Source organism: Asterias amurensis, chromosome 3, assembly GCF_032118995.1.
Source record: "Asterias amurensis chromosome 3, ASM3211899v1".
NCBI lineage: Eukaryota > Metazoa > Echinodermata > Asteroidea > Forcipulatida > Asteriidae > Asterias > Asterias amurensis.
The window spans coordinates 22,992,835-23,020,175 of NC_092650.1; the positions used below are offsets into that span (position 1 = coordinate 22,992,835).

The following is a 27,341-nucleotide window of genomic DNA, read 5'->3' on the forward strand; positions in this document are numbered from 1 at the left end:
AGCTAAAAAATTGGAGCTAGCATATTTTGTTCTTGTTGTAATAATATTTGTATGAAGTTATTATTTATTATTGTCTGCTACATGTTGTTATTTGTTACTCTGGAATAATGCACATTTTTGTGTTAGGGGTGCACTACGGTGACGGAAGTCGTGTGTACATACGTCCGTTGTGTGTGAATGTTGACAGCAATATTCAGTAAAGCACGTGAAAGGCCGCACAGTGGTCGACCCAATGCAATTTTGTCAATGATCCTCCAATTTCTTGATTGGTTTTCAAGCAAAAACGTTCAATCTTTCAAATCGTACACTTCATTTTCCCTAAAGCTGACCCAAGAAATCCAGAGGGAAAATGGCCACAGTTTTAAGAGTACGACGTAAAAGAACCACCGATCCTGCGGAGTCACTTGTCTTTGCCTTGAACAAGAAAGCCCGCACGACCTCGGAGGGGGACACCGCGGCGGATGTCGGCAGTGGAGGCGGTGCCGCGAGCAAGAGCTCTGGAGCGGCCGGAGTTTCTCCGAGTTCGCCGAGTTCTCCGACCGGGGATGGCAAGAAAGTGTTCAAGTTTGCCGGTACTGTTGGCAGGAAGGTGAATATTTTCATGTCTGTTTTTGTTTACTACACCCTTGATCCCCCTTTTTACGCCTGTAGCTGTACCCTAAAGCAGTGCAAATTTATAAGATGACTTTTTAAATCATTAATTAAACCTCCACAATTTACTTCTTTTTATTAAAATCTGCACACTTGACTACTGGCTGGGTAGAAGACTAACTTAGTGTTACCAGTATAATCAGTGGTATACTAAACCTGAAGCACTTGTCCCGTTGGTTAATTGTTATATTACTTCTATTCTATCATGTCTATTCTCTGTTTCAACTAAAGCTACTCCTAGAAGTAGAACTATGCGATTTCGTTCCGCTATCGTCTCTTGTAACGATACCGCATAATTCTAGGAGTAAATTAAAGCCAGGTTGATATTGATCCATCCTAGAATATGAGGCTCCCCCGGCCCCGTGAGCAGGGGAGCCTTATAGTTTCTAGAAGTACATCCTGCGAATGCAAATTTCTATGCGAAGCGAATTTTGCCATCACGAATTTGCAACAAATAATTCGCTGCACAAACAGCCATGTGGTGTCAGAATTCGCTTCGCAATCGCATCGCAGTCGCATCTCAGGAAGTATGAACTAGGCTTTGTTTTAAGTTAGTTACCATAAAATACTATAAGGTTGTTGACGGTTGGCGCTGTACCTATTCCATAGATCAGTACACTTTTAAAAAATTAACCCAAAATTTTCATCCAATCCTCGGCAAGATTGTCCGGGAGATAGTGAAATCTTGGGAAATAAACCACAGAACACGTGGCGGTGGTTTTTATTAGAACCAATTTAATGTGGCATTCAGTTCAGACAATGTGTCGAATGTCTCAACATATGGTAGACAATACATTAACATTTTTTTACATGATTATGATGCGTCATTGTTTGAAATTGAATGCTATGCATGAATGTAATATTTCTTGGATAGTGGAATGACTATTTGACGTGTCTCTGCTGAGAAATCACATTTCCAATAGTACTGTATTGGTTTGTTTTTAATTTGACAAGGAGATCATCACTCAGACGGAGCTAAATCATTTTATTGTTCACCCAACTGTAGTTGGACTAGCCCAACTATAGTCTAGACAGGTCCATCCACAAACCGTATGTTCAAGTGCAAGTATTTGTGTTTGTGAAAAAATAAAGTACCAGCCTTCCCCCCTTCGAATACTCGTTGGAATTGCCTCTTAAATGTTGTCTATTTAAGCATAATAGGCTTATAGGCATAACATAGGCCTAAATGCATACTTTTTATTGGTGCCATCCAGAATTTACATTTTTATGCAAATGCTACATTGTGCCGGTAAAAAAATAGTTGTATTTCTTGCTCTGAAGCATTTGTGTTATAATACATAAATACATTCGGTCTGTTCATGGCGACCTCCATGGTCTATTTCAACTATCTTCAGTATGCTTTAGCAGAGATTGCCTGTCAGTCAGCATATAACACATTGTACAATGTAAATTTATAATGTAATGGAGGAGAGGACAAAAGAACTTGGACTTAAAATGTTGTGTTAGGCTAGTATGGGCTAATAAAACAAAATGTTATTGTGTACACCAGAGTATGGCCAGACAGTGAATTGTGCAACCATTTTGGGAAATCCCTTAGTTTTAAACAGAGCATGATCAAATACACAGACTGTAGTACCCTGTAAATAAAATAAGATGACTCATACACTGTGCATGCTGATGTTTGATCAAGCTTAGAATTAGCCTTTTGACTACCATCACTCATTGTGAACACGTGTACACAGAAATGATCTCATCCAATGTACACTTTGTGAATGCAAACAATGGCATTTTTGTCTGGATACATTTCTTTTTGTATGTATTAACAAACCACTTTGCACTATGATGTGCACTGCCATAATCATGGGGAATGTTTTTGTTACAAAGACACCAAGTGAATCATCAAATAAACATTGAGTTACATCAGAAATTGTAACTCTTTGCCTTTATTCAAAAAATCTCTCAAAACTCACTTGTATCAGATGTAATTTGTTGTATTTATAGTTCCATTGGTCTTGCTCTTTCCAGCGCTTTGTCTTGATGTAAAAGCGCTTTATAAATATTTAGTTGTATGTATGTATGTATGTAGGCCTGTATTTTTATTATTATATATATGGCGCTTTATAAATGATGTTATTAATATTATTATTATGATGATGTTACGTTTTTGAAAGGGCAAGGGCACCAAGGCAATTTCTCATTGAGGTAAAGGGCACCCTATGAGGAAAACGTAAATGTTCTCTTTTCAAGGGCACCAGGGGCACCGTGAAGTATCAGTCCTGACACTGAGAGAGGAATCGTTTTTCTTGATTGATGTGTGTAGTTGAACAAAATATAATAAAATAATAAATAGTTTTATATATTATAGCAAAAAATTACAACGAAGTCTCAATGCGCATATTAGAAAGTGAACGAGTGAAACCAGGAATATTGAATACAAGAATTACAGAAAAGACAGAAAAAAACTACAAAATGCATACAATGAAAAATACAAACAAAAAGGTAAAAGCTAAGTTGAAACTGTTATAAACAAAATAAATGGAAGACAAAAACTCTGTTCAGCAGAAAAAAATTCTTATAAAGCCACCTTCCAGATTTGAGTTGAGTCATACGGTGATCAAAGTAAGCCACTAGTCAGTTCTACTGAAATCTTTTCACTTTGAGGTTCAGTTCACAAATCAATCAATGACTTTCCAATGGCCTTCGATCTTGTGCATAAAAGAGCCACCAATCCAAAACAGTTTCAAAGAAAAAGTACAGAGTTAATATTGCAGTTGAACTTTTTAGAGGTTATTTTACACAAACTAACAGTGCCAGAAATAAACTATTAAATGTCACATCCTGTCTCTGTAAGCTTATCAAAAGTGGTTTATCCCACGGACAGTTTATTTCAAACAGTTTATTTCACTCTGTTCGCTCATTCAGAGGACTTCATAAACTCTGAATTAACAATCGATTTTATTGTAAACCACTCTCGCCGTTTCCTGTCATTTTTTTTTGTTATGTGAACTCTTTAAATGAACCTAGAATGGTCTGAAAAAGGCAGTAACAAATTCACTACAGTAATCGTGGAAGTTTTAATGACTAATTTATCTGTCAAATGCATGCCTGAAACTTCATTCTTGTAAGGGCAAGGTAGTTTTATTTAGTAAAGGGCAACACAAGAGGGCACTAAGGCAATGGCCATGGGGCTGTTGAGTTGTCTTAATTGTCTCTGTTTTATCATTTTTTATGAAGTATCAGGGCCCAATTTTTGCAATTTCACTTTTCCTTACTCTGTGGCTTGTTATTTCACTTGTATGTTGGCTTTTTTTCAAATAATTTTCAAATGAAATAGGGATACTTTTCAACACTGAACTTTTTGTCAGACCTGCCACTTGGAGTGAATTTTGGTTGTCCTCAGGATTTTAACTGGTATTTGGCAAACGGACCACTGTTATAAGAAAAAATGCTGGTACCCTGGAAACAAAACGAGTGGTTATTAATAATACAATACACACAACAATGAACCAGAAACAATGGTGGTGAATAAACCCACAGTAGCCAACTACACTTCCATGTCAAGTGTTCTGGGTTCCTTTCCTTGCATTATCTTACAATTACATGCCCTGCATATTTTTACACAAACAAAAAGGGGTACATCATTGTAGGGCCATGTAGGGCCTACAGACCATCTGAAGGACAAAGCAATTTGGCACACAACTACATGTATATAGCCAGGTTTGAAAATTCATACCCCATGATCAACAACAGACTTGATAACTACACAAGTCCCCTTAGACACAAGGCTCAGTGCAGACTTGGGTATCAATATCTTCTTAATGCTGTTCATTGGATTCTGATGGACTGAGACCTTGGTCAAGCTTGCCTCGGGAGACGTGGCTTACTGAAAAGTTTGCGGTCAACTTGTAAGCATCCTGAAAAAGTGTTTGTTTTCCAGATCATGATTTTTCAAGTTTTGTTTCTGATCTGAACATGTCGAATGTGCCAGATCTGGATATCGACTCCAGTGGAATTGAATTGAAGTTAGGTTTTATTCTTCCAGTATAAGATATACATATAGCCCTCCACACTAAGAAAACGCAATCCATTATACGAATTTCCTCGTTCTCTTGTCTACTGCATGATTTTTCCTTCAAAAGATCTTAATGCCACCCATCCATCTTCTTCTTTGCTGCCTCTACCTAGTTTCTCTACCCTTGGTTGAAAATTGCTCAGAACAAAAATGCCAACATTTATTTCGCATTGATCACGATGTAAAACTAGAAAAATTTGAGAGAAAAAATATTCAGTTAGGCGACCAGACCAGGGCCCAATGTCGTGGCTGATGCTTTAACTGCCGAATTCTATACTTGCGATCATCATTCCCCGCTTACTGTGACAAGAACTGAATGTCTGCGCAAACTGTGTAAGCCAAGAATGCCTTTAAGCACAGTCACAATATAAAAATATTCCCTGCTAACCTGTGTAAAACGCTTGACATAAGCCCGGAATTCTCTGCTTCCATAAGCGCGCCGATATGGGCCCAGGGTCTTCTCGTCCAACAAAGGACTGGGGGTATTCCCTCAGGTATTTATTCCCTCCCGCATCCATTATTGACAACAGCGAGACCACGATCCTTTGTTCTCTGGAATCAAGATCAATGCATTATGCATGTCCCGTAGCCTGTGCATTGTGTAGATTTAATTACCAGACGAAGATCTATAATCACCAACTCACTCAGCATGATTGACTTGTATTTTGTTTCCCTGCAGTATTATGTATTATGGTAATTAGTCTGGTTCATTTAGAATTGAAATCAAACTTGAACATGTGCCAAATGACTGCTGACTTTGGATGTCAAATTTAATCAGCCAAGGTCTAATAAACTTGTCACCCAACTCTAGGTGTTCATAAAAACATTGTGAAGCATGTAATACATTTTTCTGAGAAATGAAGGGTTTTTTATCAAGTGCTGCTGTTTTTTAAATTTATTGAGCTCCAATAAACGATCAAGTTTTTTTGACCACAGATCAAATAATTTGTTTCCCTCTTTCCCAATAACAAAAAAAGAACAGATGAATAAGAAAAGACACAAAAATTATTGTTGGTAGAAATTTAATGTCAAGAATAGAACTTAGTCACCAATTTGCTCAAGAAAGTGCTTGGGTTTTGGTAAAAGTAACACATATTTAAGAAATACTAATTTAGAGGAGTGTCTTGAAGGCCTGTAAGGGCAAGGGTACCTTAATCATTTTTCCTTGGTAAAGGGCACCCTATGAGGTGAGGAAATTGTAAATATTTACTCCAGAGCATTTCAAGGGCACCAATGAGAGATTTTGCCTTTATTGCCTCTGTGAAGTTTCAGGCCTAATATTGCATGTATTGTAGGCATTGTAAGACGTCCTTGATTCCGTATTGGTTCCTTGGTTCTGAAAAGCACTAGTGGTTGACAACTCAACATTTTGATCAGTATGCTCTGATCAGCTTAAAGGCAGTAGACACTATTGGTAATTACTCAAAATAATTACCATCATGAAACCTTTCTTGATTACTTGTAATGGGGAGAGGTTGATGGTATAAAACACTGTGAGAATTGACTCCCTCTGAAGTGACATAGTTTTCAAGAAAGAAGTAATTTTCCACGAATTTGATTTCAAGACCTCAATTTTAGAATTTGAGGTCTCAAAATCAAGCATCTAAAAGCATACAACTTTGTGTGACAAGGGTGTTTTTTCTTTCATAGTTATCTTGCAACTTCGATGACCAATTGAGTTCAAATTTTCACAGTTTTGTTATTTTACGCATGCTGAGATACACCAAGTAAGAAGACTGGTCTTTGACAATTACCAATAGTGTCCAGTGTATTTAAGTAGAAGAGGGTAGAAGTGAAATGGAAATTGTATCGATCAGGATTCAATAACCATTCAACATGGCAGGTTTATGTATTAAAACATGTGTCATTACCAAATTAATCATAGTTGATCATTTATTGATTATTGATTTGTCATGTTTCGATTAAAATCCTCTAATCCATTTTTCTGAGAATTGTTCCCACGGCATACATTGTAAATACACAGTAGACAAAGATTACCTTAGTGAACAACTCATCACACAAACATTTTGTGTTTAATGGTGTGACTGTGTGTACTTAAGGGGGGTTCACCTGTATCGTCTGGGTGATTTCGTTGGACGTGTTTCGTTTGCCATAACACACATTACAGTTTCTTCTATACAGATGAATGAGTCATTTCGATGCAGGTTTTTTATTCAGGTGTGTTGTGTAGTTCCAACGTTCAAGGTCGTCCCTCTTCATCTGATGTAGTCACTCACTGTCAGGAATGATAATACCTGCTAGAACATGGGGCCTCATTCTAAGTGGATTTAGTTTCAAGCTTGTAGAACACCCAATTCGATTCCTGTCAGGTCCAATATGCTTTCCAGTTCTTTGAATTCACATTTACACTTAAAAGGCAGTGGACACTATTGGTAATTACTCAAAATAATTTTTAGCATCAAACCTTTCTTGGTGATGAGTAATGGGGAGAGGTTGATGGTATAATTAAACATTGTGAGAAACGGCTCCCTCTGAAGGGCCATAGTTTTCGAGAAAGAAGTAATTTTCCACAAATTTGATTTCGAGACCTCAGATTTAGAACTTGAGGTCTCGAAATCAATCATCTAAACGCACACAACTTCGTGTGACAAGGGTGGTTTTTTTTTCTTTCATTATTATCTCCCAAATTCAAAGACCGATTGAGCTCAAATTTTCACAGGTTTGTTATTTTATGCATTATGTTGAGATACACCAACTGTGAACACTAGTCTTTGACAATTACCAATAGTGTCCACTGCCTTTAAACCTGTTTGTCAAAAGATGAACAACTTACAGTATGGTTAGGAAGGTTCTCACCTTCAGAAAAAGATGTAGGATCTATAGCCTGTAACCCATTTAAAGGAACCAAGTAGATTAAAGACACTGGACACTATTGGTATGTGTCAAAGACCAGTCTTCTTACTTGGTCAATCTCAACATTTATGCATAAATTAACAAACCTGTGAAAATTTGAGCTCGATTTTGGTCTTCGGAGTTGCAAGATATTAATGAAAGAAAAAAACACCCTTGTCAAACGAAGTTTTTGGCTTTCAGATGCTTGATTTCGAGACCTCAAATTCTAAACTTCTTAGATATATTGAAATCAAATTCATTGAAAATTACTTCTTTTTCGAAAACTTCAGAGGGAGCCGTTTCTCACATTGTTTTATACTATCAACAGCTCCCCATTACTTGCTTCCAAGTGAGGTTTTATGCTGATAATTATTTTGAGCAATTACCAATAGTGTCCACTGCCTTACATGTATCCTTGACTTGCTTTCACAGTGTTGTCAGACAACTCCTACATGTACCTCCATGGTTAGCAGAGGATTGCTAATTCCTTGCTCTATGCTACTTATAACCTTCATGAAGATAATGGATCCAACTGCCTCAGTGCCCCTTGTGATTGCCTTGGTGCCCCTTGAAATGTCCCTATAGAAACTCAACTTTATAGAGATGCCCCTTTCAAAGGACAAACTGCCTTGCCCCGACAAGGCAGGCTTTGAAAACCACAGCACCCACAGTAATTGCCGCGGTTTCCCTGGCACGTACCTTCACTGTGGTGCCCCTCTGCAAAATTTTTAAAAAAATCCGGACGATCAACTGGTATTTTTTGTTATTTGGCCTTACTGGTATAAGTTTTACAAAGCTCCCTCAGAGTAAAGTTGGGGAATAAGGGAATTAAAATAGGAGTTCCATAAGTTATATGTATTGATAAAATTGATATAAACTCTCTAAAAAATCAGGCCTGATACTTCACGGAGGCAACAGGTCATTTGCCTTGGTACTCTCGAAATGCAGCAGTAGAAATTAACAATTTCCTCATAGATTGCCCTTCACTTAGATGAAAATGCCTTGGTGCCCTTGCCCTTTCAAAAATGAAGCATGTCTGCAAAAAGTATCCTGTTTTAACTTTAGGAATGAAAGACAAAAGGAAAGCTGTGAAGAGAGTTACTGGTGACCATTGGATGTCTATTTGTAATGCCGCCAGATGTGAGCATTAAGTATTTATACATGTATTGCCTGTACTCTTAGTTCAACTTTCCACCCCAGGAGTCAATGTGTCCGTAATATTCAAACCAATCCGACCAGACTAATTCTCTGGGAGCAGTCGCTCCCTGGATGAACCAACCAGTCAATACTCTGTACGTACCTCGGCATCTATAGGTATTTATAACGTCGGTGATTACAGCTGAGAAGTTTCACACGAAGCCGCCACCGCGGAGGTCTTGGCATCTCTCTTATACATGTAGGTAGATTGAGAGTGGCTTGGTTTATTCAAAGGTTGTTAATTCGGGTCATAAGTGTCTAGTGTACTTTTCCCTTTATTCATTATCTTCCCTTCAGAATTAATTTCAATTTTCTACCTCCATGTTCAGACGCAGTACTTGAGAAGTTGGTTTAAAGGCGGTGGACACTATTGGTAATTACTCAAAATAATTTTTAGCACAAAACCTTTCTTGATTACGAGTAATGGGGAGGATGATAGTATAAAACATTGTGAGAATTGGCTCCCTCTGAAGTGACATAGTTTTTGATAAAGAAGTAATTTTCCGCGAATTTGATTTCGAGACCTCAAGTTTAGAACTTGAGGTCTCGAAATCAAGCATATGAAAGCACACAACTTTGTGTGACAAGGGTGTTTTTTTCTTTCATATATATCTCGCAAATTCGACGACCAATTGAGCTGAAATGTTCACAGGTTTGTTATTTCATGCATATGTTGAGATACATTGGTCTTTGACAATTACCAATAGTGTCGAATGTCTTTAAAGGAAGTTTGAACTCATTCGGGTTTAACTTTCCGTGTCTGAACAATCTTAAAACTTAACGCAAGGTAGTTTTATTTGTATCTTTACAAGGATGCTTACTGTGTACCTTTGACACCAGGGGTCGATTTCACAAAGAGTTAGGACTCGTCTTATCTTGAGTTAGGACGAGTATCTAGTCCTAACTTAGGATTAATCTTAAGGTCTGAATGCTTAAGTGCAGGGTTGGAACTCGTCCTAAGTCCTAAGATTATTTTTAAGTTAGGAAGAGTTTTGTGAAATCGACGGCAGGGTTTTTAGCCCCCTACTCTTCCATCATAAGTGTTCTGAGTTCTTTGATCTGCGCTGCTGCAGTGCTGCGTGTACATTGATACAGTGTGCTGCAAATTCTTGATCATAAATTATAAATTATAGGTTTCAGTAAAGTGCCCTTCTACTCAAACAAAACGAAATGAATTTCAATTTTGATCACTTGGAAAATAGTAACTGGAAACCTTTTGTTATTACATTGTAATATGTAAGTTTTCTTTAGCACGTAAACATAATCCGATACACCACGCTGTTTTTACAACACATGTGTTTAGCTGTCAATGTCTATTTCTGAGAGAAAAATCAATATCTCCGCCGAGGTCTTTCTATCATGGTCACTCATAAAGACTGACCGTGAAAAGGTGAAGATTCTGATTCAAGCTACTGTCAAGACAAAATTAATTTCCACGCGAGTGGTCAACGGGACAACAAGCCTAAAGCTCATTAATTCTGGGCTCTAGACCGAGGCACCTGTAGGAAGAGAAAGCAATACCTGCCAGCTCACAGCGTGAGACGGAACACTCGGGAGACATTTCCGCGCATACGTGCAAATTGCAAATTAGGCATTTGCAAATCACAGCCTTAGTTTCAAGAGAAAGAAAAAAGGGATAGATTATTTTTCTTTGTCCGCAAAGAAACGCTTAGATGGTCCTCTTAGGTACCAAGCTCATGGATTGTTATTTTATTAAAGGTATCTGATGTGTGTTAGCGCTGTATACTCAGTACTCTTCGGAGCTCTGTAAAAAAAAAAATCACATGGGCATAATACTCGGGTGGGATTTGAACCCATGTCCTTTGCGATTCTAGAGCAGTGTAATTCCAACTAGACAACCGAGATTCCCCGGTAGCTAAGAGGCAGTTTGGATCCTTTGTTTTAGCAGCGGGTACCGCAACGATTTAATAGATGGAAATTTGCATCGGGATCATTGTTTAATTTTAGTCAGAGGCTTTCTGCTTATCAAGTTAATACTAGAACCATTTTTTTTCCTGTGAAATATATACCCCCCCCCCTGAAATGAAGTCATTGAAAAAAGTAAAACTTTGACAAAAACGCAACAGGTGTTTTTTGGTTGCTACAACCAAAGTTAAGGACAATGTGTTAACATGCTGAAAATTGTGCGTGGCTTTTTACTATTTTCTCTTTTTGCAGGTTTGTTATTTCCTGGTTGATCACACATACTTAAAGGCAGTGGACACTATAGGCAATTGTCAAAGACTACGGCACTTTAGAGGGAGCCATTTCTCACAATGTTTTATACCATCAACCTCTCCCCTTTACTCGTCACCAAGAAAGGTTTTATGCTAATAAATTATTTTGAGTAATTACCAATAGTGTCCACTGCCTTTAAGTGCCCTCTGCACTGCACTGCACTATTTTGTCAGCTCTACCAATCCTGCAGGGTCTGTTGTTGGTTAAACATTGTACTTTTAACAAACCCTTTGGACATGGGTTCAGGTCTCATTGATGATAAATGTGAATGTTTCTGGGCAAAGTTTGTTTCAGAAAAGTTTCCCGAATCTCAGTTAAACTTATGTGAACAACCCTACACAGGAATTACAATAAAACAAGCAAATACATTTTTCGCAGTGCTTACACACAAAAATAACAAACTCACAAAACTCACTGGTAGGTTTTCATGGTAACAACTGATTCTAAAAACAGTCATAAAAAAAACAGGCTCTCATATAAAATGTCCTTTTGATCAGTGATAAGCAAAGGGGGATTTTGAGAACAACAACTCCAGTTGCGTGGTTTGTGGTTCTTTAGCCGGGATAAGCATGGTCTGTATTTCAAGGGGCTCGAACTGCGAAAATTGCCCTTGGGGGTTTGAAGCTATTAACCCCCTATGGTTTATCAGAGAGTCAACCTCTTTTAACATGTTTAAAGTCACATACACCAGAGTGTAATTTTGGTGATCAAAAAATGAGACTGACAGTTCACAGTCTTAAATTTACACAAGCTTTGAGCAAACCAATAATGGAGGAAGGCGTGACTACTTGCTCTGGTGCCTTTTTTCTAAAACCATGTGCCCTCCATTTGGGCCATTTTGCTCTGCCCCTAGTTAAAGAATCATTGGTTAATACCTGAACTCACTGTACAAAGTATAGGCCTATAATTCATGATACTCTTTGGGCACTGTTTTGAATTAGGGCAATGTTACATTTCAAGGGGCACCAAGGCAATTGCATCCATGAAGTACAAGTATCAAGTCTCGAGCATCAAGCTATATCATATTAATAATAATTTTTACAATTATATAGCATTTTACATAAAAATCTAAAAACACTGTTAAAATCACAACAAAATATACAGTTAACAATTAAATCAAGACAATATAGTTAGTTAACTATACCATAGAGTTGTGACCGTTGGTGTAGAGTTGCCAGTGCTGCCACTTTAAGCCAAATCCAACCCAGTTGGGTTAATCCCCACCCGGGGCAACCCTGAAGCAAATGCAGGGGCCCTGTGCCTTGGGGAGAGCTTGGCAAAATGCCCCGTCGGAGGATTATCTTTACTTCCAGTTGGCCTCTTGATTATTCAGGGTTTTTTTTTTTTTATTTTTTTTTTAAGGGTAGGATAATTTAATATACAAATTTATTTGACATAAAGAAAACAAACAGCCAGAGGTTTAATTCAAGGTTGACTCTTTTTTAATATCTTGTAGACAGTCTAGGGACGAAGATGAATCTTAATTCAATGAGGAAAATGATGGAATTTATGGAGAAAACTTTGTCATGTACAATTAGTCTGATATTTGTTTAAATATACCCCAAAAATGAAAATTTTTGTAATGTTTCCTATTTTATCAGAAACAGTGGGAGAGTAATGTTTACTACCCCCCCCCCCCCCCCAGGCACTGCTTTTTCTTGTAGACAGTCTAGGGACGAAGATGAATCTTAATTCAATGAGGAAAATGATGGAATTTATGGAGAAAACTTTGTCATGTACAATTAGTCTGGTATTTTTTTTAAATATACCCCAAAATGAAAACTTTTTGTAATTTTTCCTATTTTATCAGAAATAGAGGGAGAGTAATGTTTACTACCCCCCCCCCCCCCCCCCAGGCACTGCTTTTTCATATCATTCCAGTTTTTTCCACAATAAAGGCAGCCTGTCCACTCATGCCAAATATGTATAGCAAAAGGGCAAAGGTCTGGAATTGGAAAAAGGGAGATTACAAACATTAATTCCAGTACCGTCTGTCCGTCTTTGTATACAACTAGATGGCTGTGCTTACTACACAATGGAATGTCCAGGTTGATATTCACCTCAGCCATCCAAATAACTAACAAAAAAATGAGGTTGCTGCGAAATTGTTCCGATTTGGCCAGGCCAAAATGTTGTCATAAGCTGGTTTAAGATATTTAGACCACATAGAAATGGTTCAAGTTGGTAGACTAAGACCATTCATAAGTTTGGCTGGCTTGTCTGGGACATGTTAGTTGAGCACCAGTGGACCATAGACAGCTTCTTGATTGAGCTGGGGTCAGTTCTTGGATGGCAGCTCATTCCTTGAGTTGGTCATGGTTCAGGTGGCTGGTCTGGTTCATATAGGCTCACACAATTCACCAGGTTGGATATGACGTACGCTGCAGTTGCAGGTCCCATGTGTTTCACCTGTTTTTACTATTGCATAAAAAGTAACATTTGAGGACAAAAACTGCTTAAATATACATGCCAATTTTATATATTAGGCTAGAGTTGAAATCGTCAATCATGACTATACATTTATAGATTATTTTGCATACAAGCGCGATCTCAAAACTCCCCCAATGGGGAAAAAGGAAAAAATAAATGCGCTGTAAATGTTGAAGAGAGCCAAAAATAGTCGAACTGATTTTTCAAGAAGGATAATGAAATTGTCACCTCAGGCACAATATTCTCATACAATTATAAAGACCACTATTTTTACAAGTTCTGTGTCACATAGTGACATTCTGCAGAAAGAGTTATTCAATTTAGAGAGACACTTTCATTTCCAATGAATTGATGTTTTCAAAGATGGCCAAAAGAGTCTGTGAATAGCTTTTAATTAACTTGCAGTGTCACATACGCTTACATCAATCCATTTGTGACATTTGGCAAATCTGTTTGCCGGTTATTAGAGGCACCTTTGGTAACAAACCTGTGAAAACTTTGACTCAATTGGTATTTAAAGTTGCACTGAAAATAATAAAGTCTTTTTTTAGTGAGAAATTACCTAATCTTTCTATTAAAACAACTGCGTTGCTGTGTTACAGAGGGAGCCATTTCTCACAATTTTGTTATACAATCAGCAGCTCTCCATTGCTCATTACCAAGTAAAAAAATTTGTTTATGCTTACAATTATTTTGAGTAATTACCAGTAGCGTCCAGTGTCTTTAAAGCACTATCCTTTTATCAAAACATTCCTGGCATTTTGAGATATTATCAAGAAATCTATCTATTATCTATCTCATCTCATCTTCCAGAATACTGTCTGCTAGACAGATTTAACACCCTGGTGAATACAATTCATTTGGGGTAGAGGCTAGCCCAAACCCTGACATTTTACATGAGTCTTCGTTAAATATAGTGTGAAGTTTAATTGCATTACAAGTCATGGTTTTGACTATCTTGCAGAGAGTGCTGTTTTTGGCAAGGCCTAACTCAATAGTGTGTGTCTTAACATGTCTTTTACAGGGGAATCTTTAATGATTAGGGTTGTTAATGAGTTTTTCAACAAATTGTTTAATGAATTTCCGTAGTATAATTTTCTTTTGGATGAGTTATTTATCCCAATCTCTGTTGTTCATTTTTACCAATTCAAAAAAGTAAGGGAAAATGTTTTCAGGAGAGTCGCGTAAATCCGTTATACATGCTGAACTAAATTGTCTCTGTTTTATACTAATTTCTCAAAACCTACAGCATCTCAGCTAGTAAGTTTTTAAGGGAATCTTTTTATTATCATTATCTTTAAAGCGTGTAGGTTTAATGTAAATATGTGTTTACATTTTTGTTTTGTGTCAAACAAAAAGTACCCAAACCCTTTTAAAGCACTATTTTCTGATGCGGAAGCAGCTCTATGAAATTGGGCCCTGGAGTCTGTGCTAAACTTTACACCAATGAACTGATGATAACTACTCCCCATGATCATGTCAAAGTGTTGGCAAACATCGGACGCTGAATCTTTTGTGAGCTTACAAAATGTTTAACACATGTTTTCAGGCTCAACAAGGATACTGCTTGGTAAATTCAATGTCAGTCCATTGTTTTTTTGTAGGTGACCGGAACACCTTTTTCACATCATGCCCCATTAGGCCCGAAGTCAATTTTCTCTTGATATGTTTCAGCAGGGAGTGGAATTACATCTCCCAGAAAAAGCACAACAATTAATCAGGATAGAGGGCATGAGTGCTGAAATTGTCTGTTGTCAAACTGAAATTTGTGATTTTGACTTCGGAGGTGAAGTTCGATGAACTAAGTATAATCTGAATATATTTAGTGGCTACATAGAAAAACATGTTGTGTGTGTTCTGTTTAATTCTGTCATGCAGGTTATGAGAAACATACTGAAGTAGTTAGTTGTCGGCCTGCATGCATAGTTTTTGAACAAGGACAAGGGCACCAAGGCATTTTCAGCTTGGTTAAAGCCATTGGACACTTTCGGTAAACAGTATTGTCCAAGGCCCACACTTCGTGTATCACAACTTCTATATCAAATAACAAACCTGTGAGAATTTAAGCTCAATCGGTCATCGGAGTCGGGAGAAAATAACAGGAAAACCCACCCTTTTATCTGCGCGTTTCGCTGTGTCATAACATGTGTTTAAAATAAATCCCTAATTCTCGCTATCGAGAATTGATCAACATCAGTTGTTTTACTGTTTTCTCAAAAGGTAAAGCATTTCATGGAATAATATTTTAAGAGAAGTCTTTCACCACTACCTTCTGTAAACCCTGTAAGTTATTTTTAATCTAATTCTGTGAATTTTTTTTGTTCTGTACCGAAAGTGTCCAATGACTTTAAGCTTAAGGGAACCTTATGAGGACATTTAAAGGGCACCAAGGTAATCTTAGGGGCATGGGGGCAATCACCTGTGTTGCCTCTGTGAAATATCAGGTCTGAGTTATTGAAAATAGACAAGTAGGAAATACATTCATAAAAAATGGTAGGGATGGTGACTTTGAGGGGGTCAGATGTACATATTATGTACAATGTATTGGGGGGGGTGAGTGGTTGGATTTGTTTAACTTTCCTTGAGACCTTAAAGTTCAATGGTGGTGAGACCTCCAATGGCTTTCCCCATTCAATCCATCCTCTGTTACTAAATCAAGACAACATTCATGTCCGAAGCATTGTCTTTTTTTTTAAATATATATAATATAAGCTACATTAGATTGACTTTTACACACTTCATACATCTTCAATTTATTCTCCCTTAAGTATATTGCATGATCTTGAGCACACAGTATGTAATCCTGTCCATGTCTAAGATAGGGGTCTACTCGTACAAGGAAGCATTCATCATTCTGTTGTTTTCTTGCATCTTCTGCAGTGTGATCGATCTATCCTGTGTATATATTTGTTGCTTGTCTCTTCTGCATATTGGCTTTAGGCTTAATTCATGCGATTTATTTGCAGTGTTCTTGTATTGCAAGAAGACTTGTCTGTTCTTTTAGATTTGTAGAGGCATCCTCTGCGATGCTCAAAATTTCAATATATTTTATGAATTAACAGTAACACATTAGTCCAATCTATAATTTGGGTGATGAAAGATGGCTTTTGAGTTTACCTTAAATGTTTGAATCAGAGAAAGGATCTCATTCTCAGGCATCTGAAAGAGTGAAAGCACACAATCTCAGCAACAAGTGTGTCTTTTTCTTTTATAAATTATGATTTTCTTGCAACGTCAGTGACCATTTGATCGCAAATCAGGTTTGTTACAATTACCAACAGTATACCCAGCCTTTAAAAGCCCCAAAACTAAGTTGTGGGGTTTGTTACAGACACCTTTTTGTTCCAACCCCCAACCCCCCTTAATGTATTTCCTAACCCTAACCCTAATAGTGTGTAAATCATCCTAACATGTACATCAAGGGGTGTCAGAATATTGTAACAAAGAGCTAGAATAGCTCTCTCTAAGAACAGCCACCATGGGCTTCACTTGTCCTCAGGTGGTCATGACAGTCAATCTTCATTATTGCAAGTTGGGACTTGTCCTGTTGCAAATTTGCTTCATTTATTGTTTGTGCCAGCACATCTCTATTGCGTTATTTTTTTCTTCTTCCTATCCAATTTATGATGAGAGAAAACTCAATCTAGCCACAGGGCCTACGGCTCACATACATGTACAGGACTTTGTTAATGGTATTATGGGTGCGTTCGTTTAGCTTCCCTAGGTAGACCCCGGTGTGTGGCGGTTTTTTTTTCCCCAGGACAACCGTGGGTAATTATCTGCACATGTTTGTCCTGGACAAAAAAAAACGCCACACACCGGGGTCGACCCGGAGAAGCTAAACGAACGCACCCACTATGCAGTGATGTGCATCCATGTTGAGTGTTTTGGGTGTCTCCCATGATCACTCTACATTATATGTTATCGTTCATTTGTTACGTAAAGTGTCTCTTAAAGGATTTGGATACTTTTTCAAAATGTCCACGATTTACATTAAACTTACAGGGTTTGAAGAGAATGATAGTGGAAAGCTTCCCTTCAAATATTACTAACTAAGGTTGTGTAGTTTTTGAGAAATGAGTAAAACAGGTCACAAAATCATTTTTGTCTCATGAGACCAAAATGAATTTAGCATGTAAAATCCCCTTAACCAGTTATGATATTATACCAAAACCATAGCATAACTGGTTAATACGTTTTTACATGCTAAAACTGAGACGAAAATTATTACTTTTACTCATTTCTCAAAAACTACAGCACCTCAGTAAATAAAATTTCAAGGGAAGCTTTCTACTATCATAATCTTCAAACTGTGTAAGTTTAATGTTGATCTGTGGACATTGTGTTTTTTGTCAGGAAAAAGTACTATACCCTTTAACACTGACAATGCAACCCAGGCCTGATACTTCACGGAGGCAACGAAGGCGATTGTCCCCTGGTCATTGCCTTGGTGCCCTTGAAATGCTCCAGTAGAAATTTACAACTTCATCATAGGGTGCCCTTTACCAGGGAGAAAATGCCTTGGTGCCCTTGCCCTTTCAGAAACGAAGCATACAGCCCTGCAACCCTTTCTAACTAGGTGTCAGTAATGTTAATAACCAATAGACCATATTTAATGCCTCCAGCTTTGTTGGGAATGTACTGGTGCCCTGTTGTATGCACTTGCCAGTATGGTTTTTCCCTTATTTCTCAGAATCCCGAAACATTACTCTATAAATAAAAAGTGGTTTTTCCATTAGGGTTCATACACCTGTGTACACAAGAATCCCTTCTCTATTTGTTAACATACAACATGTTACAAAGGTCGAGTCTGTTTGGAACTTTTAACTAATTTATTTGTGTAAATAACATTAATAACATGCATAATATTCTACCGACTTAGTCTGGTTTCCAGTTTTCACCTTGGAAAAATCTGGGGAAAAAAACATTGTGATTAGAGGCAGCGAACACTATTGGTAATTACTAAAAAATAATTATTAGCATAAAACCTTACTTGGTGACGAGTAATTGGGAGAGGTTGATAGTATAAAACATTGTGAGAAACGGCTCCCTCTGAAGTAACGTAGTTTTCAAAGAAAGTATTTTTATAGAATTTGATTTTGAGACCTTGAAATTAGATTTTGGATCTGTGTTACAAGGGTGTTTTTTCTTTCATTATTATCTGGTAACTTTGTCGACCGATTGAGCTCAAATTTTCACAGGTTTGTTATTTTATGTACATGTTGAGATACACCAAGTGAGAAGACTTAGGTCTTTGACAATTACCAATAGTGTCCAGTGTCTTTAAAGGCAGTGGGCACCAGCGATTTCTCCTTGGTAAAGTGCAAATTGTAAATTTCTACTGTCAGAGCATTTCAAGGGGATCAAGGCAATGATCAGGGGGCATGGAGGCAACCGTCTTCGTTGCTTCGCTGTGAAGTATCTGGCCTGCTTCGCTGTGAAGTATAAAGCTGACAGACCAGTGAAACAACAAGCCAAATTGTCCCACTTGACCCACTGACTAGTCATGTCAAGATTAAACCTTGGAGGAAGAAAATCCTGTTAAATTCTGAACAGATTTATTTGCATTATTTATCTCTTTCTGGTAATGGAGCCAAAAGATCCTCAAATGTGACAACCACGTTGTCCTTGAGATGCATGCAAAGTAATAGTCCAAATGATCACAATGTAATTCAGATCATTAAAGAACCGTGCTTACTGATCCAAAATAATACATCTTGTTTTGATGTAACCCTCACTCCTCCTAAATGGATCTCTAAGTACAAGAAGCCTTCAGGGGGTCCAGAGAGCCCTCCTCAAGTAGTCAGCCTGTCTGGCTCGGCCGCGATAACGGTCAGCGACAAATGACGATACGCAAACCCTCCCAAGCGGTCAATGAGGGCAACCTGAGTCCCCCCTTCCTCTGGCCAATGAGGGCAACCTGAGTCCCCCCTTCCTCTGGCCTATTTTGGATAAAAGCCTTTATCGTTTTTAATCGTGTGTGTGGTTTTTACAAATAACAGTAGCCAGAGGTTGTTCATTTTGGTTGTGTCGGATTAGGGATCCTGTAGACGGATTTCAATTTTATAACGTGACTCTGATTTTAGCTCAGACAGTCTTAATGCAGGATTGGGATTTAAAGCTTGACTTGCAGTCAAATTGTTTGTTTGTACCTTTAAAGGCACTGGGGTGGATTTCACAAAGAGTTAAGACTTAGTCTTATCTCTAGTTAGGACCAGTTACTCGTCCTAACTTAGGACAATCCATGCAATTTGTATATCTCCTAGGACTAGTCCTAACCTAAGTTAGGACTAGTGACTAGTCCTAACTCTTTGTGAAATCGACCCTTGGACACCTTTGGTTATTGTCAAAGGCCAGTATTCTCACTTATTGTAGTGTATCCCTACATTTATATTTTAAAGCATAAAATAACAAATCTGTGAAAGTTCTGACTCATTTGGTCAACGAAGTTGCAAGAGAATAATGAAAGAAGAAAACCCTTGTTGCACAAACTATTTGAGTGAGAAATAACCTCTTTCTCAAAAGCTATGTTACTTCGTTTCCAAGTATTTTCGCTAACAATTATTTTGAGTAATTAGTGTCCATGTGCCCTTAAGCATTCAGTGCTTGTCTGTGGTATATACACGTATGCATACATGCTGGCTGCAGTATATTTATCATGTTTATGTAGTATGGACTTGTACACCATAATGTAATTTTGTTATTTTTGTTCATGTTTGGAGGATCATAAAAAAAATGTAAATGCCAAATGGGAGCACACTCGGTGGAAAATATGTTAATTGAATTGTATTCAGCTGTGTAGTATCATAGGATGAAGTGCATTGATCAAGTCACTGTACTTTCTTGCAATAATCATTCCACGCTTGCATTCTCATACCGCGCTTAATTGTGCTCAAACACATTAGACAGTATTTTCTGCTTGATTTTATGTACTCTTTAGAATTGAAGAGAGAGTTCCTCAATATGTTTTGAACCAGGGCCCCCAGTTTCATAAGCATAGAAATGTGCCAAGTACAGAACAGTCTTGCTTTTAAAAGAACGTTACAGAATTGGTAAGAAACAAAAATCGTGAAGATCACAGATTTACATAAAACTTACACGGTCTAATGATGATGATAGTAGAAAACATCCCTTAAAATGTTTCTGTCTGAAATGTCATATTTGATGAGAAATATATAATCTAACTTCCTGTTTGGAGTTTATATTCATTTTTATTTCTCTCTTGACCCAGTTGGCCTATTGATTTCAAACTTCTACAGGTTTTTCAGTTTATGTGTGGTGAATAACATTAAGTTGTTAAACTGCCAGCAACTGTTTTTGTTAGCAAAAAAAACCGATTCTATAATGTTCCTTTAACAAAAACTGGTTATTAGCCGAAATTCCATAATGTTAACATTGTTGCAACTGGTGCCCCTCTCATTTCTTGCTAGCAAAGAAAATTGCTTAGCAGTAATTTGTGCTTAAATTGCTAAGCAGTAGTTTGTGCTTAAATTGGGCCCTTGGCTGATGATGAACTTTGCAAAGGATATAAAAGACTGCCTGGTCGATAATGTGCATAAATCCTTCATATACCATGAACGTAGGCGGAATACGTGAACTTATGCCTCCATCACCAACTGAGACACACGTACATTGTACGGGCGTGTACGTTCTTATTCTTATTCTTTATTTGGCCATTAAAGAATTACAAATACAAGCAGACAGTATGTGATATAGAGAATATGAGTACATGAACAAATGTAAATACATAGCAAGAACAACAATAAGGGCACAGGAAATTACAAAACAACCCTAATGTGATGGCCAGGATCAACAAAAGTAATGATGTGCACTTAGCACTTTGTATTGACGTGCTGTGGAAAAGGGCATTCTAGTATCTCGGTCTTGATAAGAGCCAGACAGCTTAATACTGAATGAGGAATCCCTGCACAACATTATAACATTGATTTAAAAAATACTGGTCATTGCCTCCGTGCCCCTTGAAATGTTCCAGCCGGAATGCATTCTCCTCCTTGAACTGATCCTTTGATCAGGAAGAAACTGCCTTGCCCCTTGCTATAGGCCTCTGTTGCTTATAGTCTTAGCACTGTGGCCCCTACTTAAATTTCAGGAATCATTTTAGACAATTCAAGAAAATAAGTCTGTAAAGATGACAGTAATTCTCAGAGTGGGACTTTGTTTGTTTGTGCCTCTCTTTCTTTTTCCCCTTTTTATTGGGGGGGGGGGGGGTAGGGGGGGGTGGGGGGGGGGGGGGGGGCAAGGCCAGGAGGCAAAGTCTAAACTTAGAGTAGAGACGATTGAGATTGAAACTTAATTCAAATTGCATTTGTAATGTGTGTGTGTGTATGTTACAAAGCTCTTCGGTTTATTTTCTCTCTCAGAGGCATCCAGGGTAGAATTCCCCAGGGGTATCTGTCTTGTTTGCGTTTCTCTTCTCTTCTTTTTTCCCCTTCTCTATCCATCGTCCTCCCTTAGTCACTTGCTTGATTGCACTGGCCCGCATCATACTCACTTATAAACAAGTCCGACAGAGAGGGACGGGGTAAAAGCTTGCCAGCGCATTCTCTGATTTTAACGGTCGTAGGGTTATGGTGTTCGCAGTGTTTTGTGACATATTGCGTGTTCAACCGTACCTCGGCCGTTTGAGAAGAACGGGGGGGGGGGGGGGGGGGGGGGGGGGGGGAGGGGGGGGGGGTTGACATAACAAAAAATTAAGCAGCTGTCTTAGGAACAGCTGTTTGTCATTCTAAATATCATGTTTCCATCTCATGTTTCTCGCCAGGCATTGAGAGGACAATTATTTCAAGTATCTCATGTTGTGTTTTGTGTTTTTTTCATTTTTTTTATACAAAATGTGATGAGCGAGAACATTGACAGGTTTGTTTTATGATGGCAGGAGGTTTTGACAGAGTACGGTTTGGGGAGATTTTGAAGACCGTTCTTTCAGCGGTATAAAGGAAGGATGCCTGTAGTAATTAATGTACACTGTGGAAATATTGCTCCCTCTTTGCTAGTTGCCTTTGACATGGTACCCCACAAAATGTGAAGAGCAGGATCATTGACAGGTTTGTTTTACGATGGCAGGAGGTTGTGACAGAGAATGCTTAGAGGAGATTTTTAGGACTGCTCTATCAGTAGATGAATAAAGGAAGGATATCTGTCATTATTGCACACTGTGGAAACATTGCCCCCTCTTAGCTAGTTGCCTTTGACATGGTACCCCACAAAATGTGAAGAGCAGGGTTTGTTTTAGGAGAGATGTTAAGGACATGTCTCGATCAGCAGAATAAAGGAATGATGCCTGTAATTAATGTATGCTGGAGAAACATTGCCCCCTCTGTGCTAGTTGCCTTTGACTTGGTGCCCTATGACAACAAGAAATTATTAGAAAATTGAAAAAAAAAAATGTGTGCCACCACCTTTTCATTCAGTATGAAATAAATTAGGATTTAATTTACTCAAATAAGATATTCCTTTTGGTAAAAAATGAGTTGAAAAGTAGAGGCAGTTTCAGACTTTTCCCCAAAAAAAATCTTTCCTTTTTATTCTCTCCAAGAGGGAGATTTTAGGCCTGCGATCAGTAACAGTATCACAGCGAGTGCAGGAAAATAATTTTATCTAGCCCCCACTAATATAATTGCAAATGCAATGCAAATTTCGGCGCCGCAATTTTGTTTCCTACAGCCTGGACTGCGCTCAAGTTTGCAAACGGTTGCGTGCAACTCTTCTTTTGTGGGAGTTGTTTTGTAGCGGGCTGTACTGAAAGCAGACAATGAAGAATGTCAGTGCTGAATGCTGCAGTGAGAGTGAAGGGTCCAATGAAAAGGGACTTCTGGATGTCCTCTGTTTTTTTTTTTTTTTTGCTTCTAAGAGAGACGCACAAAAGGAAACGTATCATTTCCCAAGTCCGTCTTGAAAGAGCGAGAGACAATTTTTTAACACAAGACCTTGACTATAATCACATCATGTTTAATAAACGAAAACGATTCCAGGTGTGTAAAAGCTATCCCTGTTAAATAATAACCAAGGGCCCTTGTTATTTTTAACAAAGATCCTGACCTCTTCCCAAAAAATAGCAACCATGTTAACAAAAATCACATCAATTTGTAGTGTGACATGATTGATTACTGTGCCATAATGGACAACATTTGATATGGCGATATCACTATTCTCATGCAGGGAATGTGTCAGAACGTGTCAGAACATGTCAGAACGTGTTGGACAATCATTACCCCCCCCCCCCCCTGGAAAAAAAACAATTATAATTTGTGTTTTAAGAAGTCATGTGAAAGCTTTCTAAATAAAATTGCAATCAAACAAAATTACAGACGACTGGAACCCAGGTGCTTGTGTGAAAGGACCTTTGGTTTAGCTTGTTGTTGTTCATTATACACGCGGGACTCACGTCGTACATCACGATTGGTACTAGCCACTGCGAAGTTAACACACTCACACATACTACATTCACAAACTGTTCATGAATGTTACAACTCCTGATAAAAACTTCAGTTCTTAATCTTACACACTAGATACGAGTGATGCAGTTTCTGTTTCAGGCCTTGAATATCCTCTTTTAGAGGGCAAGGCCATTTTCATTTTGCGAAGGGAACATTGGAAAATGATAAAGTCTATTAAAATAAATTGAAGGGCAACTAGGCCAAGACTAGAGGCAACAGGGCACAGTTCAGTCCCTTAAAGGGGCCCTGAGGCCAAGACCAGGGGCAACAGGGCATACATGTAGTTCCTTCCTTTGATGGGGCCCTAAGACATTTTCTATCACAAGGAGTGCCCTGGAAAGCTGCATGCCTCTGAGGTCAAGGTGACAGTGTTTTTCCTTCAAGCTGTCTGAATATTCCAGGGCTGAGTTCATTCAATCGATCAAATCATTCAAATTGTCTCTGAAGCGGTAAATCGTCCACCTGAGGAGGATCAGAATAGAGCTCAAAGCTCTTAAAGGCACTGGACACTATTTGTAATTATTAACAAAAGTTGTTAGCGTAAAAACTTACTTGGTAACAAGTAAAGGAGACCTGTTGATAGTATAACACATTGTGAGAAACGGGTCCCTCTGAAGTAACAAAAATTTTTTAGAAAGAAGTAGTTTTCCAATAAAATATTTGAATTTGATTTTGAGACCTCAAAATTAGATTTTGAGAACCTGAAATCAAGCATCTGAAAGCACACAACTTTGTGGGAAAAGGTTATTTTTTCTTCCATTATTATCTCGTAACTTCGACGACCAGTTGAGTTCAAATTTTCACAGGTTTGTAATTTTGTGCATATGTTGAGATACACCGAGTGAAAAGACTGGTTTCTGACAGTTACCAAACTTGTCCAGTGTCTTTAATCGCACCAGTGGATTGTATATGTACTTTAATAGGGTGGACATTTGCATATTATCAGAATTAAGACTTGCAGGATTCTTGTAGTCAATACTCTCCATAAAAGTGTAAAACCTTCATTTGGTTTTTATCACTCTAAAATTATTGTCAATAAAAACTGTTGGTACTTTTGCCCTAAGAAAGTCTTCAACTACAATTTCTTTTTTGAGGGTGAAATTCTACAAGTGCTCTGCAGGCAGTAAACCCATTAAAGCTTGACCGACAGAATACAGTCAACTGCTGATATTTCTACCTCTACAAACTCAATATCAATAGAAAATGTTATATTCACATATATTTAGCCGTACTTAATGATCACTTCTTAATTAATAGGCGCCTTTTGGCGGCCTTCTGTAAATATTGAGTTACCTGTCAAGGGACTGCTTGTTCGCCACACTGGAAGTTTACCGTTAATTCCAGCAGCTAAATTCCCAGGTTCAGTCGGAGGCTAATGAGATGTCGATTCAAGGAGAGGCCGCCCCCCTTCGGCAGATCGTTTTTTTTTTGTCTCCGTCTCGCCGGTTTAAAGGCACTGGACACTATTGGTAATTGTCAAAGACCAGTATTTTCACTTGGTGTATCCCAACATATGCATAAAATAACAAGCCTGTGAAAATTTGAGCTCAATTAGTCATCCAAGTTGCAAGAAAGAAAAAACACCATTGCTGTATAAAATTGTGTGCTTTCGAATAGGAATGAAAGGCTTCTAGCCAGAAGTCTTTTATTATTGTAGTTGGAAATCACATCTTTCTCAACAAAAACTACGTTACTTCAGAGGGAGCCATTTCTCACAATGTTTTATACTATCAACAGCTCTCCATTACTCGTTACCATTTAAGTTTTTATGCTAATATATACAGGAATAGAATTTCTTCTTTGAAAGGGCAAGGCCCCCTTTCTTTTGCAAAGGGCGCTTCTATTGTAAAATCTGAAAGTCTGTGGGGCACTTTTGAAGGGGGCACCAAGGCCAAGACCAGGGGCATCGCAGGCCATGGCCTCCGTTTAATTTCAGGCCCGTATAATTTATTTTGAGTATATATATTTGGTTTGCGGTAACACCATGTGTGTATCTACTTGCCAGGTAGAGTTGTTCTTAGGGAACTGTCTCCTGACGATGACTAGAGCAAGCTAGTCGAAACGTTGAGACCAATTCCGATCTGACTCCGCGGCAGTACAGTTATTACGATCTTATAAGCTAAAGTAGTAGTCCAGTCAAATTTCTATACCATCCGCCCTGGTAATAGTTATAAAGCAGGACAGTTCTTTTCAGAACTGATAAGTCTCCCGAACCTCCGATTATCTACTCCACGGCAGTAGAATAAAGCAAGACAGTTCCCTAAGAACAACTCTACCTGGCAAGTAGATACACACATGGTGTTACCGCAAACCAAATATATATTGATACCCCACCATGCAATGCCTCAAATCCTATTATTTTGTGTAGTTACAAAATGTGTACAGTTACTTTAAGCTTGCCAAAGAGACAAACGAAATATATCATCTGCTTTCAGACACATATCTCCTGTAGGGCTGAGGTGGCTAGTGCCATGGTTACGTAGCCATGGTTACTGACCATGCTTGAATATTTGTAAAGGGTACCGGTGGCGTCTGTCAGCTGTGTGTGTTATTCTTTTCAGATGGTGGGCTTCATTCGGAGATCCCTTGATAAAGGTGAAAGTTTTAGGTGCGACGGAAACATCTGTTGGGTTCGGATAGATGTAGTGCGTGGGCAGTTAAAGATGCTATGTCAGATTTTTTGCCCCAAACATTAAAAAATAGATTTGTTTTAGTGAATGGTATTTCAAAGAGTATCACCCGCTCTAACGAAAAAAAAGTTTAACTTTTACTTTTAACTGGTCAGGAACCATGACAAAAATTTAAACTGTTTCTTATAAAACACATAAGAATGGGTCATGTGATATATTGTCCGGATCCCGACAAAAACTAATTTGGAGCACTTTATTTCACTGCTACTAATAATTGGCGGACTTTTTTGAGCAATGGCTCAAATGAAAGCTTATAACTTTCTCGACCCCCATTAAAATACCTATTGAATTTTAAATCAAAATTTTCGGGTCAAATCGTCAAAAAATCTGACTTAGCATCTTTAAGGAATTCATGTTTCTAACAATATCGGGGTGTTACATGAATACACACTTGTTAATGATGATTGGAGAAAAGCTTTCAAAATATTTGTATTTTAAATAATTCTTGTGAAGATTAAGCAGCAATCTTTTTCAAAATTGATGTAGAATATGGCACAGTAATGTCTTGAGAGTTGGCTTAAGACTTGCTCTCCGGCACTGGAGACTTGGAGTCTTTCTCTAGGATACTTGAGAATGTTCAAAATCTTTCATAACAACCCCAATTGCTCCAACTCCAAAATTAAAATGTAAAGAAAATAACATCTATTAAAATTGTGGTACCTGCTGCTAAATAGTATAGCATTTGAACTGCCTCTAGCAACCTGGCCGCTCGACGGTCTAGTAGTATCTACCGGCGCTCTAGCGATGCAAAAGTCTTGGGTCTGATTCCCACAGAAGCGGGAATTTTGGTTT

The 27,341-nt window shown here is 38.1% G+C and overlaps 1 protein-coding gene across 1 annotated transcript in view; it reads left to right on the forward strand.

Annotated features, from left to right (window-relative positions):
• The first annotated feature begins 192 nt into the window (after positions 1-192).
• The window catches only part of LOC139934659 (probable RNA polymerase II nuclear localization protein SLC7A6OS), a 53,980-nt gene continuing 26,831 nt past the window's right edge, over positions 193-27,341 (forward strand). The window contains exon 1 of the mRNA XM_071928989.1: positions 193-589. Coding sequence (XP_071785090.1) covers positions 350-589 — 240 coding nt within the window. The 5' untranslated portion in view covers positions 193-349. The remainder of the gene's footprint in view (positions 590-27,341) is intronic.